At 48.6% G+C, this 12,968-nt stretch overlaps 1 protein-coding gene across 1 annotated transcript in view; it reads right to left on the bottom strand.

Moving 5' to 3' along the window:
• The window catches only part of LOC142582216 (uncharacterized), a 63,511-nt gene extending 51,119 nt beyond the window's left edge, over positions 1 to 12,392 (bottom strand). Inside the window, exon 1 of the mRNA XM_075691652.1 lies at positions 11,442 to 12,392. Coding sequence (XP_075547767.1) covers positions 11,442 to 11,852 — 411 coding nt within the window. The 5' untranslated portion in view covers positions 11,853 to 12,392. The remainder of the gene's footprint in view (positions 1 to 11,441) is intronic.
• Positions 12,393 to 12,968: the final 576 nt, after the last annotated feature.

Below are 12,968 nucleotides of genomic sequence, written 5' to 3'. Positions count from 1 at the left end.
TGGTCTCACTCAAAACCACTCAAAAAGATCAAAAAAGACCCACCCACCAGCGCCACCACCCAAAAAGATCACGTTCTCGTGACGCCTGCGGTAAGAAGGACGTTCCACGTCCACCGCCAAGGTCTGTGAGTGGTGGCGCTGGCTGACACTCCCAGGGTTCTACTAGGACACATAAATACCCAAGAAAGTGGATGGGAAAACAGCGCCGCGGTAGCTAAATTGGTAGAGCATCGCACGCGAAATTCGAAGGTTGTGGGTTCGGTTCCCACCTGCGGCAAGTAGTTTTTTCATCCACATTAATTTCCATTAATTTATCCTTTGTTTATTTCATTTATTAGGCACAAGTAATTTCTCCTATATTGTCCTTGGTGTCAGTGTTTGTTGGCTTCTTATGATATGACTAATAAACATCGGGCCCCTCGGTTAACCCCCTTTCTTCTCGTATATATATATATATATATATGTGTGTGTGTGTGTGTGTGTGTGTGTGTGTGTTTCCTACGCCCATCGGCCACGTGTGCCATGTATAGCACATGTGAATTGTACCGTGTACTCCCACCCTAATTTCTTTTCGTTTTCTTTCTTTCTTTTTTTTTGTGTTAGGCTGCTGAGCACGAGGTCGCGGGATCGAATCCCGGCCACGGCGGCCGCATTTCGATGGGGGCGAAATGCGAAAACACCCGTGTGCTTAGATTTAGGTGCACGTTAAAGAACCCCAGGTGGTCTAAATTTCCGGAGTCCTCCACTACGGCGTGCCTCATAATCAGAAAGTGGTTTTGGCACGTAAAACCCCATATATTATTATTATTATTATTATTATTATTATTATTTTTTTACAAACAGTACCCTTTACCGAAATGTGTGTTTGATTGTTGTCTTCAGTCGTTTTTATTGTGTTGGCATATCATGTGCGAATTGTATCCCCCCAATTCCCCCCCCCTTGTAATGCCTTTCGGGGCCTTTAGGGTATTAAAAAAAAATTAAGACTAGGTGGGGCGATGAAATTAGGAAATTCGCGGGCGTTTGTTGGAATCGGTTCGTGCAGGACAGGGGTAATCGGAAATCACAGGCAGAGGCCTGCGTTCTTGCAGTGGACACAAAAGATGATGATGATGATGCACAAACGCGCTTTTATTCACAAGGACAGTCAGACGAAGCACCGCACCACACATAGCGTGAAATCGAACTATCAACTGTTTACTTCAGATGATTTAGTGATATATATATATATATATATATATATATATATATATATATATATATATATATATATATATATATATATATATATATATATATATATATATATGCAGCCGCACAGTCAGAAGTATGATGAGCATTTATTCTTGCTACGTTTCCTGCATTAATTCGTTATCAGATGGACGTATTGATGGCGCGCTGCCGCATTCTCCTGCACGTGCGTTTTCCATGGCATACGCCTCACATATAACTATTTCCATTCTGTTGTGCCTAACTGATAATACAGTCTTTTCTTTAGAACTGCTGAGTACACTTGTACTGTGACACATGGGATGCTGGGTTACCTATAGCGGGCTTGTCTGTTGGCAGCTATATTTCGATGTTCTCATAGCCTTGTATTCATAAGCCTTTCAGTCTGTCGACCGCACTTCTTTCTGCAGGTGAAAAGAGTATTCTTTTTCGCAATCCACGAACTTTAGCATGTGGTTTATGCCACATTTCTTATTTTTACGACTTTGTCTGTTGCAGCCATTTACTGTTCTATACATCCGGGGTATAGAACATTATTTCGACTTTTTGTTTTATGGGCTATTTCAGTTTTTAGCTTGCGCAAAACTTTGTGTATCTACGGCAGTACTATAGGTATTACTCTGTCATTACTTGAACCATTATATTCCGTATTTATCTTGTCATTCATTGTCGTCAACAGTTCAGCTAATGACGCTATGAGGCTGTCGGGGAACTGGCTATTCTTCAGTCTTTCCAACTGAATGCTTAGACTTCGCAAAGCCTTTTGGAAACAATATTTCTTTACCCCTTGCGATAGCTACAAAATCGCTACGTCTGTTTTAACAAGCCTTGAATACACGAATCATATATCAGGATTGCTTTTTCGCCTTTTGCTAGTTATATCCAACACTGGTGCTCAAAATCTATGAAGATGTTAATACCCAAAAATTTTAACGACGACTCACTTAACCTAACGGAAGCCAACCTGGTGCTAACTGAGAACTGCATCTGACTTCTTTGTAGTTACTGAGAAGGAAAGATATCCCCAAAAGTGGCAGAAGCGATAGCCAAGAACTTCGACGCTACAAATATCAACGAAATAAATATTAAGCAGATGCAAAACTTGGCAGCGAAAACGTGTGTAAGACTCGGCCTTGAGAAGGTAAAAACAGACGTGAAAAGAAGTAACAAGCTAAATATAACGTCGTGGTTCGACAAATAACGCATAAATTATAGTTGATTACGAAGCAACATGGCAGCGAACTGTGGCAGTGTGGCCTACAGACACAACTATCGCGTTTGTGAGTTGCAGTTATGCGCCTGCCCGCAGCTGCCCTGACGGTGCCGGCTGAACGAGGCGCTGTAACGCCGCCGATAACCGGATCGCACGGTCGCCACACTGGCCAAGCGCGTCGGCCTCCAACAGATCGTGTGGCGACAGAGAATAAAGACGAGGCTCGCCCAGACTCGTCCTGCAGTTGCGCAACGACCGGTTGCACGCGGCTGCTCGCGTTTCTCTGCCGCGAATGAATCGTTGTGCGCGGTGATCGCATTCACTTTTGTTTCCTCATTCTTCGCGAAACTGGTCGCACGGCGGCACGGCCGAAGCGCCAAGTACGACGGGACTTGGAAGGAAAGATCCATGCCGAATAGAGGCAGTAGCAATCGAACGCTGGCGCCTGACTGAACCGTTACCCTGCTGGAGGGAGAACGAGTTTAACGTCGACGAGAGAAAGGAAAAATGTACTGCAAGAGATGTCTGCGCAAGGTGGGGAACAGAAAATCAGGTACGTAGTCTTCCAGACGGCATCGTGAAGAAAGCCGTGTCATTCAGCGCAGCGAAGTTCGATGCCTGAGGAGTCGCCAGAAACGCCAGGCGCTCGTCGTTGTCGCCCACGCCTTATATATTCTTGGCGTCGTTCGACGAACTTGCGTTTTTGCAAGACGCGCTCGACTGAAATTCAAACATGAAGAAAAAGAAAAATGAGTCAACCCGTATGCATGTGCACTCTAACACTCCCCCGTCCCCCCTCTCTTTCTGTACATGCCAGCATTGATCGAGCGTTTTAAGGCGAAAGCCTTAGGCGTTTATGTTGGCGGTGCCCTTGGCGGTACTACGCGTGATGAAAAATGGCCGAAGCCCAAAGATTAAACACACGTCAAAATTGCTCGGATTGACATCACATTTCACAGGGAGGTTCCTGTGAACAAAGTAAATTAGTGGTTTGGGTGGGAATAGCGCCCGGACCTCCGGGGTCCTAAACGAGCACCCTTCCCTGAAGCAACGGCTGCTCCACGGTTCTGGCTTACTGACTGCACACGTCGCGTGCGCAGCCATCTCGCTGACTAGTGCGTGCGTCATTGCGCGGTGCACGTGACCCTGCGGAGGAGGTGGCGACACGTCCCCAGTGCGAGCGCGTCGATGACGTTCCGAGGTCTACAAGCGGTACAACGCTTTCGCATCACCACACGCAAGCAGTCTTCAGTGTCGGCCGAGTTTTACGTTTAGTAATAATTGCTGTCGCGCCAGGTGGCGTTGCGCAGAAAACCGGGCCGGCGGCGAGCGATCGAGGAGCGTGCACGCTCTCGCGGTCGCGCGAGAAGCGCGTGTCGCTGCGCCTGAGTGACGCCGTAGTGCCACGCTTCCCATTGCGGCTGGTTATGCCTTGCAAGGAGTCTAGCCCCGATTGTATACCTTAATGTATTACCAATGTTTCTTACAAGGAAGTCTAACCCCGATTGTATAACTTCATATGCTACCAAATGTACAGCAGGCTTCGTCTTCTTGTGTTAGAAGAGTGTAACACTCGCCGAATTGGATTGGACAAACTTTATTAAAGGTACTGCAGGACGCACGTGAGCACGCAGTGGGCGTCGCCCACGCAGGGACTGACAGGGGAGGGAGTACGTGGAGGCCGCTGCCGAACTTTTTGTTTCTTTCTTTTGTACCAGCTTGACCCCCTACATATCTTTCAGCTGTGTGCTTGTTCGTTGGTTCTGGTTACTGGCAGGAAACTACGAAGGCGACTTCTTTATAAAAAAGGCGCCCTTCAGTCTCGTACGTATCCGTGGAACTTTATGCTGCGTTTTTGTTCTTTTTCTTTCTCGATATAAACGCGCGCGGGCGGTCAGCGCTGCGTGGACAGCTTCCGCTGCGCGCCCCCGCACCAGCCTTCTTCGCTCCCGTCCCACGTCCAGCAACAATCGGGTAATCGGGACGCATTGCCTCGTGCAGCGTATGCTGTGACTCGATGCTTTCCACAGCGGCGAGGTCGACCTGGCTGCGTCAGAGGTTATCCTTGCCCAGCCTAAAAGCGCGCGATGTGTCTGCCGCGAGCAAGTGATGTACGTTCGGAGATCCGCGTTTGGAGCGCACATCATAAAAAGGCGGCACGTCGCCACGAACAGATTGGCTTCGTACCCTTTGTTTTTCGTAAATTATATAAAGACGATCAGTGGCAATTTAGCGGCAAATGCGACAGCAGTGTGGCAGCATTACGTTGCACTTATTTGATGCCTCGGGTCCACGATATTTAAACCACTTTGCCCGCATTGCAAGATGATGTTCAGGAGCTCACTCGACAAATGTCCTGCCTCTTCGAGGAACGTGCAACTGGCGGTCGGTCGTCAGTAGCGCGCAGACAGCATTCTGCTTAGCTAGATCAAGTTATCTGGTTGCGAACCGCAGTAGTGTTCACTGGCGCTGCTTCATTGTGAGCACGCGTGGAGGCAAAGGCTCCTTACGGTGACATTGCCGCTTGCTCGGTGCCGCGAGCCCAGGAGAAGTATCAGCATATTTCAAGACCACACTGGGACCCGAATGGCATTTGTGAACTGTCCTTACTCGAGCTGCCATTCACAGCAGAGCATAAACTAAACACACGTGTAGCCTGTGCCAGCGCTGCCAGAAGTGAACTGATACGTTTTTAACGTTTGGCTGCTATTTAAAAATTCTTCGTGTCGCAGTTTCGTATGCCAAGAAAAATAGTGTTCTCTAGGCTAAGCATCGGGCTTTGTTAAGTATACTTGGGAGTTACTAGCCATTTTTCGCACGTACTTTCTTCTGTCAAGCTCAGCGTTGCAATAGTGTCACTGCCAAGATAAAGAAAACATGATGCGTGCACTCTGGCAAATTAACGTATTGCCAGTGCCGCACCGGTAGCTGAAGTTTCTTCGATCCGCTTGATTTTCATACGAGTGCGCCCCGGAACAGGCCGGAAGCACAAAAAGAAAGAAAGGAACGAGCACTGTCGGAACGCGTCAGATGCCGGAGAGATTCAAGTGGCGGGTGTCGCTGGCGCAGGCTGCCGTGTGGCGAAGTGGGAGGATCAGGCGGTCCTTGGGGAGTCGTCTCTACAGCGGCGGCCGCATTCCTCACCGCCTTTGTGCGCGACCGTAGCGGTCCACCTTGGGCGACCTTGCCAGGTTGCCGGAAGGGACTGCCCTCTCTGCCAGAGCCGCACAATGCATTCGCTATAGGTGAACCAGAAGTTAAATGCTAGAATCGTAGCTGCAATGCCCGCGTCGGTTGCACAAAGATCGCGGGGGCTGGGTTCGGTGCTCGTAGTATTTACTGACACGAATGAGTCTCTGCGAACGGGGTGGAAATAAAGATCGCTCGCGTACTGCGATTTAAGCGCACGTTAAAGAACCACAGGTGTTCAAGATTAACCCGGAGTCAACTACTATGGCGCGCCTCATAATTAGATGGCAGTTTAGTAGCGTAAATCCCCAGAATTTAATGAGTCCATCTTTATGAAATAGGTGTAGACGCAAGCAGTAAATATTAAACGAGCGTGCGGGCTGTGTCCAAATAAATTTTATTGCCTGCGTCTTGTTAATAACAACTTCCCTAGTGTACTGCTACGCGGATGCGGCCGCTGTTTTCACGTCAGTGAAATGCCACTGAAGCAATCTCTTTTGCTCTGTACCCCTACGGCCCCGTATTAACGCCGCAGTTGCGCTCTCAAATATTCTTATGAACCGTGAAGTAAGACTTCGGCATCTGTTTAGTTTCTGTTTGTCTTTTTATTCTTTTGCACTCTCTGCTGAGTGCGTCCCTCGCGTAAAAGGCTCCTTGACTGTGACGCTGGGCGAGCACTCTGTAAGCGTTAGCTGCACGCGCCTTTACCGGCCTGCGTTCAGATGGACATCGCGCGTCACGGAATCAGCGCTGCACAGTTACACGCCTGTCAGTTACTGAATTAAGGAAGGGCTCATCGCGTTCTGAAAATTTTGGTGAAAAAAAGAACTGCTTGATTTTTCTTCCTTTCTTATTCTTTTCTTTTTTTTTTTTTTTGCAGTGGGTTTGTGGAATTACTGCCGAACCATCGCCAGGCCGCGCAGGTTCCACAGCACAGCACACTGGGAGCTCTCAGTCAATTCGCGGAAGCCGACCTCGATTTTCTCAGGAAAATGACGGCCGCCCTCTGTGTTGCGACGTGCAGCGAATGTCACTGGCTATTCTGAATACTGCCGGCAAGCTACAAGATAAGAGAAGAAAAACAACGCTAGGAACTCCACAGCAGTTCTAAAACCCTGCTCACGTCCTTACATGACGTCGTCCTCCGCCGGGAGAATGATTAGTCAAAGTGGCCACCCGGTGTCACCTTCGCAACGGTGTCCTCCACATTTCTTATCGAAATTTCATCTCGAATACGCTGGTTTCCTAGAACGTAACGGGACTCGAAACTGTCAGCTTGAGCACCGATGCGCTATCATCGCGGCCTTTTTGGATGAACTAAAAGAAGAAGAAAGAAGTGGGGCGGAATTCGACAATGTCGGTCAGAACAGCGCCGCAGTCCCACAAACCCCAGTGTGGAAAGGAGAACCTGTCAGTAGATACGTCACAGCGGTCACTATACTCTCCTAAGCACATGCCGGTTTGGAAGAAGTGGTTTACAAAGCACAGTCAACGCGCTACCTGACCACCTAACAAACCATCTAGAATTAATCACTCCAAAGTAATACGTTCTTGCAAGAGTTCAGCTGTTTCGAGATTATTTTTCTCGACGGCATACAATGATGATAGAAATTGATAACCCAGATCTGTCGATGTTTTTGAAAATGCTGTCCTGTAGCTCTCTCTTTCTCTTGGGCGAAACAAATGTCTGCAGTGTGCATAAATAAATTAATAAAGTGTCGGTGGGAGCTGTCATTAAAAAGGTAAATTATAGGGTTTTACGTGCAGCAACTACGATCTGATTATGAGGCACGCCATAGTGGGGGACTCCGGAATAATTTGGACCAGTGAGCTGTCATTGTGTGGTTTCACATGTGCAACGAAGTTACGAATTTTTGAAATAAATTCTGGAGATGACGTATAGTTAACATACGGAGCCCATTTTTTGTTGCTATATCAACCATATACATCCTGAACGGCTTAGCATAACACATACCTGCGACCCTGTGTTTTTCACAGAACGTTGCATAATATTTTCATCAGTCTGTTTGAGGCAGACTACGTGACATTTGGTTTAAGGCAGCATTATCATTGCTGCGTGAACCAGATCTACAAATGTCGCCGATTGCAAATCTCACTATACCGTTCACAACCTCATTCCTTCAGTTACATTAAGTTCATTCTTTGTTTATATTCATTTTGTGAATTTGCTTATTTCTATATATATAGACGAGACGAGACCCTATCGGAACCTCGCTTTGACTCATTAGGCTAATTCATTCATTTACAGTATTCACCTTAAAATCACCGCATAACCGTTCTGCGAACCCACGATGATGCAAGGACTTAACAGAACAGCGCACACTTAACGACACGCAAGATCACAGGAAACCTTCGATCGGTTTGATATATCAACTGTGACATTAGTAGTAGTAGTAGTATAAGACTTTTATTCAGCCAAAAATTACAGGCCGAGCATATCGACCGCCTGGGTGGCCAGTCGACGCTGTTCTTCACCTTCAGCGCCAAGCCCTGTGACATTAAAATATGAATATGATCTTGTGAAACCTCACTCCGCAGTGTATGCATGCATGTTCTAAAAGTAAATGGCTCGGATAAGATTGCACACACCAAGCGAGTTCGACACGTACCGGACATTCACCTGGTTTTGGAGGTGTAATGCAGCCTCCGTGCGTTGCGATCATTGCTGAAATGACGCCTGTTTTCGATTCCTGTACAAGCAACGGGTACATGTACCCGGTGTAAGTCTAGATTTACCCAGATGTGAATAATTGCCCCAGAGAGCCTAAGGTGTCCCGACGAGTCGGCAATCCAGACCGTGTCGATAGCACATTTCTCTGGCAATTCCTTCCGTGTTTTAGTGCCGAACGCCCGCTTTTGTGCGCACCGTTATTGGCGCCCGTGACGTCATCGTGTCGCGATGAGCGTGTAATCACGGTACACACGCTTTAAGCGCCGCGTGTGCAAAAAATGGTGCACGCCAAGATGAAGCCTCGAAATCAAAAGCCTTTATACAAATAACCATGTTTAAGATGGCTGTCATGCATCTTGAAAAAAATTATTGCTGGGTCTTGGTTTCGAAGTTAGTTAAATACGTGTGTAAAAACAAAGCAAAGGTAAGATGGACAGATGGTGAAGCGGGCAAGTTGAAAGTTATCCATTGTGATCGGGGCAACGATGTTCAAAGAAAAACGTTCGTGAAAGTTCTGCCTGCTACGGCGTCTCTTGCAGTTCCTGCGCAGTTCCGGGACATAAAGGGGCACGCCAGCGATAGCATTACTAAAATAAGCGGTGACGTGTCCACGAGGCAGTCCCCGCTTGAGCGGCAGAGGTTGCTTTGCTCGGCCACCAGATCCGTTGAACACATCTGCATGTCTTACGCGTGACGTCATCGATGACACTACCCTTCATGTTGCTGCTTCCTGCATGGCCGAGAAATTGCGTATATATTTTCGTCCCGGTACGGCGGCGGGAGTACGGCGCCACGTCGGCGCAATGTATGCGTTCGTTAACCGAGGGTCGCCGTATAGTGAAATCTGGATGAGGTGCAACATAGAAATCGACTACAGCTACGATCGCGGAGCCGGTGAGCTATTGTGGCACGTCAATTGAATATTACATGTACACGGCACTCTTACTTCAGGAAACAAAAGAGCAGACGCCACTGCTAAATATTCGCCGTAGGAATTTAAGTATATTAGGTACCTATGTGGCACTGATGCGGATATAAAAGACGAAAATCATATACACACAGTTGCGAAGCTCTCTCGCGACTTTATTAGCAGTTTCACGACTGCATGCTTGCAGCATAATCTTATTGCCCTTCTACAGATATGGAATACAGAATGGGTAGATTAGTTCGCACAGACGAAGTTACTGAAGAAGCGAGATTACGAGAACATTGTTGAGTCCCTATACAATCTCGTGTGTGTGCGTGTGTTCTTACAGGGACGCACTTGAAAGGTCAACCTGATGGGACGTTTATTGAAGCATTTTTTTTTTAATTCTTTGGTAGCCCGAAGCCCATCTCGGTTTACACTTTCGGAAGGCAGGAGCATCTCCAGTTGAGCCAGCGAAAGTTAGTGAACCGCTGATGTCACGACGGAAGTGACCTTTATTTTGGCAACAGATAAGATTATGTGAATCTTCCTCAGTGGTATTTTTGCATAGGACCGCCAATACCGCGTACAATATGAAAGAATATACTGGCAATCTGCATGTACATGTAACACCTAAGGCGTCTTCACTAGAAGCTCTTACACCTTGATGGCGATCGGTTGGTGCCAAGAACTGCTGAATGCAGGATCGTGAAGTTACGGAATACAAACAGCGCAAGGTGCTCAGCATGACGTCCTAACGACCTACTTACAATATGCTTGCGGAGAAAAGCCATAGTTTGACCAAATCGGGAGAACATCCTAGTCATGTAAAGGAGAACGGAATTGCTTACTTATATACGACGACACTATCTATCCCGGACTTTGTACGTGTGTAGTAAAGGTATTGATGCTATTGAGGATAAAGACTGTGTAGATAAACACCACTACCTAAATTTACAGTTCAGAGAAAGGGGGAACAGAGGAAAGCTCTTAGCGATGCTGCGTGTCATGACGAATTTGCGGGCTTTATTCAGAAAAAATAATCAGCCCTTCCATTCTGTGAAGGACGAGCAGCGAAGCTCTGGTGTGTTTTACCTCAAATGACGCATCTATGTATATATAGGTATTATTATTATTATTATTATTATTATTATTATTATTATTATTATTATTATTATTACAAGATCGCCTAGGCGACTATATGACGTAGCAACAACACAGAACGCCCACTGGTGGTAACAGTGTGTATTCGACGCAGGTGGCCGTTAAACCAAGCCTCGACGCGAGCGACGATATGCGCTGACCGGAGCGCAGTCAAAGGAGTGCACGAACCTAAACAGGTTTGTTTGTAATTCGCGATTGAGCACACTTCCTAGTTAATTAGCTGAATGAAACTTGGAAGGACTGGAGTTTCATTCTAGCGGACAAACATGGGGCTGTCCGTTTCCCTCCCCTAGAAGCCCCTGTATTGACAGTCGACGGGTATTCCAGAATATTTACAACTTCGCTGTGAATTGCGTGTTTAAGAAAAGTAGATGGAACTCGGCGTAGTCGTTTTAGCAGCTAATTGTCATATAATTTGTTTTGCGACAGTTTTTATATGAGACGAGAGCTGACGCCGTTTTCTATGACCGTACTCCCTCCGCAGACGACCATGCTTTCACAGCAGACGGGGATTCTGCAGCGTTTACAACTTCACTGTCAACTAACTAATTAAGACAAGTAAATGAAACTCGGTGTAATGGTAGAGTCGTCTTAGCGGCCAATTTCAGCACGAATTTTTTTCAAGATACATTAGGCTAAGAGCTACACAGCATTCGCGAGAAACTGGATACGAAAATTTTTTCGTGTCGACGCAACGCGTATAGACGGACGGACATCGACCACCACTGGAAAGTAGCTATACGCAACAGCTTCGCTGTAAATAAATGAGGCCACCGGGCAGATAAGCTGAGATGCCTGGCTGCCTGCAGTGCACCTGCACTGTGGACTGGGAGACGAGCTGACGCCATCGGGAAGTTTCTGACGCCAGAAGTTTCACGAGCGCAGTACAACACTGCCAGTAGTCAACACGCGATCCTTAGTGGCATCGCCTCTTTCGAGAAAGGCAAACGATCAGCCCACATAAAAAACTACGAAACTCGAAAAAGACCCAAGAACACGACGCGTGATGCACTATACGCGGACATTCAGCTAAACGGCCAACTCACGATTTCCTTGCGGAGCGAATCCATAGCCAGGTCAAATCTGGACCGACGCCAAGTGGACGTGGCTTCACCATCCGGTAAAACCATCGCGTCGTCGTCCGTGGAACACGCTGCTGCTGGCTCTTGGGATGAGCTGTCGCTTCCGGGCGGAGACGCTGCTGCCCACTTATTCCTCAGCAGCTCGGACTGTCGAAGCCGCTGCACGTAGAAGTCGCGGCAGCGTCTCACCAGCGCTCCTTGAAGGCGCGAAGTCGCCACGGGCTCCGAGTGCTCGCGCCGTCGAGCCACGCGTCGCCACCCGGGCTCGTCGGGACGCTTGGGCGCGCGTCTTGGACCGGCGATGCCCGGCGGCCTTTCGGCGCGCAGTTGGCGGCTTCGCTGTTGGTGGTGACACGAGGGCGGCGGGGAAGACATGTCGCCGACGTGCACTCTCGGCGTGTTCCGCAGCGCTTCAGTTAGCGGAGGTGCCTCGCGGTCCACGATGCCTAACCATCCCGGGCCCAGCAAACCAGCACCCCTCGGAACCACGAACGCGCTGCGGCGCTCCGCCCCGCACCAGAGAAAGTTGGCCGACTTATCGCGGCGGCATGCTGCTCGCGAGGAAGCAGCGCCCGCGAACTTGCTCTCGGTGTGCTCCCGTTCGGTGCTCGCCTTCGAACAATTGCCCCGGGGAAAGACGGCGACGCTCCTGGCGGGCTCGCTCGGTTCCAGCGCAGCTGAGAAGCCCGTCGGTCGGCGCGGCGTTCGCGACGTGCGCTTGCTGTCGGGGGCGTGCGTTGGTGCCCCCTCGCCCTCTGGCGTGACGCAGGCAGCGGTCGCTGCGCCGACGCGTGACGGCGTCGAGGGCAGCGCCGTCGGTGTAGGGCGCCGGTCAGTACCTGCGCTGACGACGCGGAACCGGCATTGTTCAAGGTTGCATCGGTCGTTCGCCGCCGCGCTGCCAGCGCTCGTGAAAAGTGGACCGCTTAGCGTACCCCCCCCCCCCCCCGCCGCAGATGAGGAGCCTTACTGCAGCTAATGGAGGCTCGTCGTCCTTCTGTCAAGTGCGCGCCTGGAGAAGGCAGCACTCCACTTCTATGTAACATTTCTCTTTGTGTAAGGGTCCCGTTTTCCCATCAACCCTTCACTCTCTGGACGCAGGAGTGAAATATCATTTAGCAGGCTTAAACCCGTCCATATTAGAGATCAGGTCTACCGCGTGTATTCTGTAGATAAAGTACTGTATTTGCCGGACGCATTGTGGCGACAGGGCCAGGTGTTCGAAGGAGCCTCCGACACGCCGAAAGGCTGCCTGCGTGCAGTAAGTGCAAGTATACGATGTTGCCCACGTAATTTGCGCCAAAACGTAAAATATGCAAGTGACACGTAGCTGAACAGAACCAAGTTTATGTGGTATGGCGTAGCTTAGAAAAACTCGGATTATTCTTTTTATTTCACTTAACTACATAATAATGTGCTATTAATTAACTTCTCAAATATTATATTCAGAGCAAGTCACAATGAGAAAATTCTAGACCGTCCTGAAAAATT

Source organism: Dermacentor variabilis, chromosome 5 (genome assembly GCF_050947875.1).
Source record: "Dermacentor variabilis isolate Ectoservices chromosome 5, ASM5094787v1, whole genome shotgun sequence".
Lineage (NCBI taxonomy): Eukaryota > Metazoa > Arthropoda > Arachnida > Ixodida > Ixodidae > Dermacentor > Dermacentor variabilis.
The sequence above is the reverse complement of the archived record's forward strand: the minus strand, read 5'-3'. Positions and strand labels throughout refer to the sequence as shown.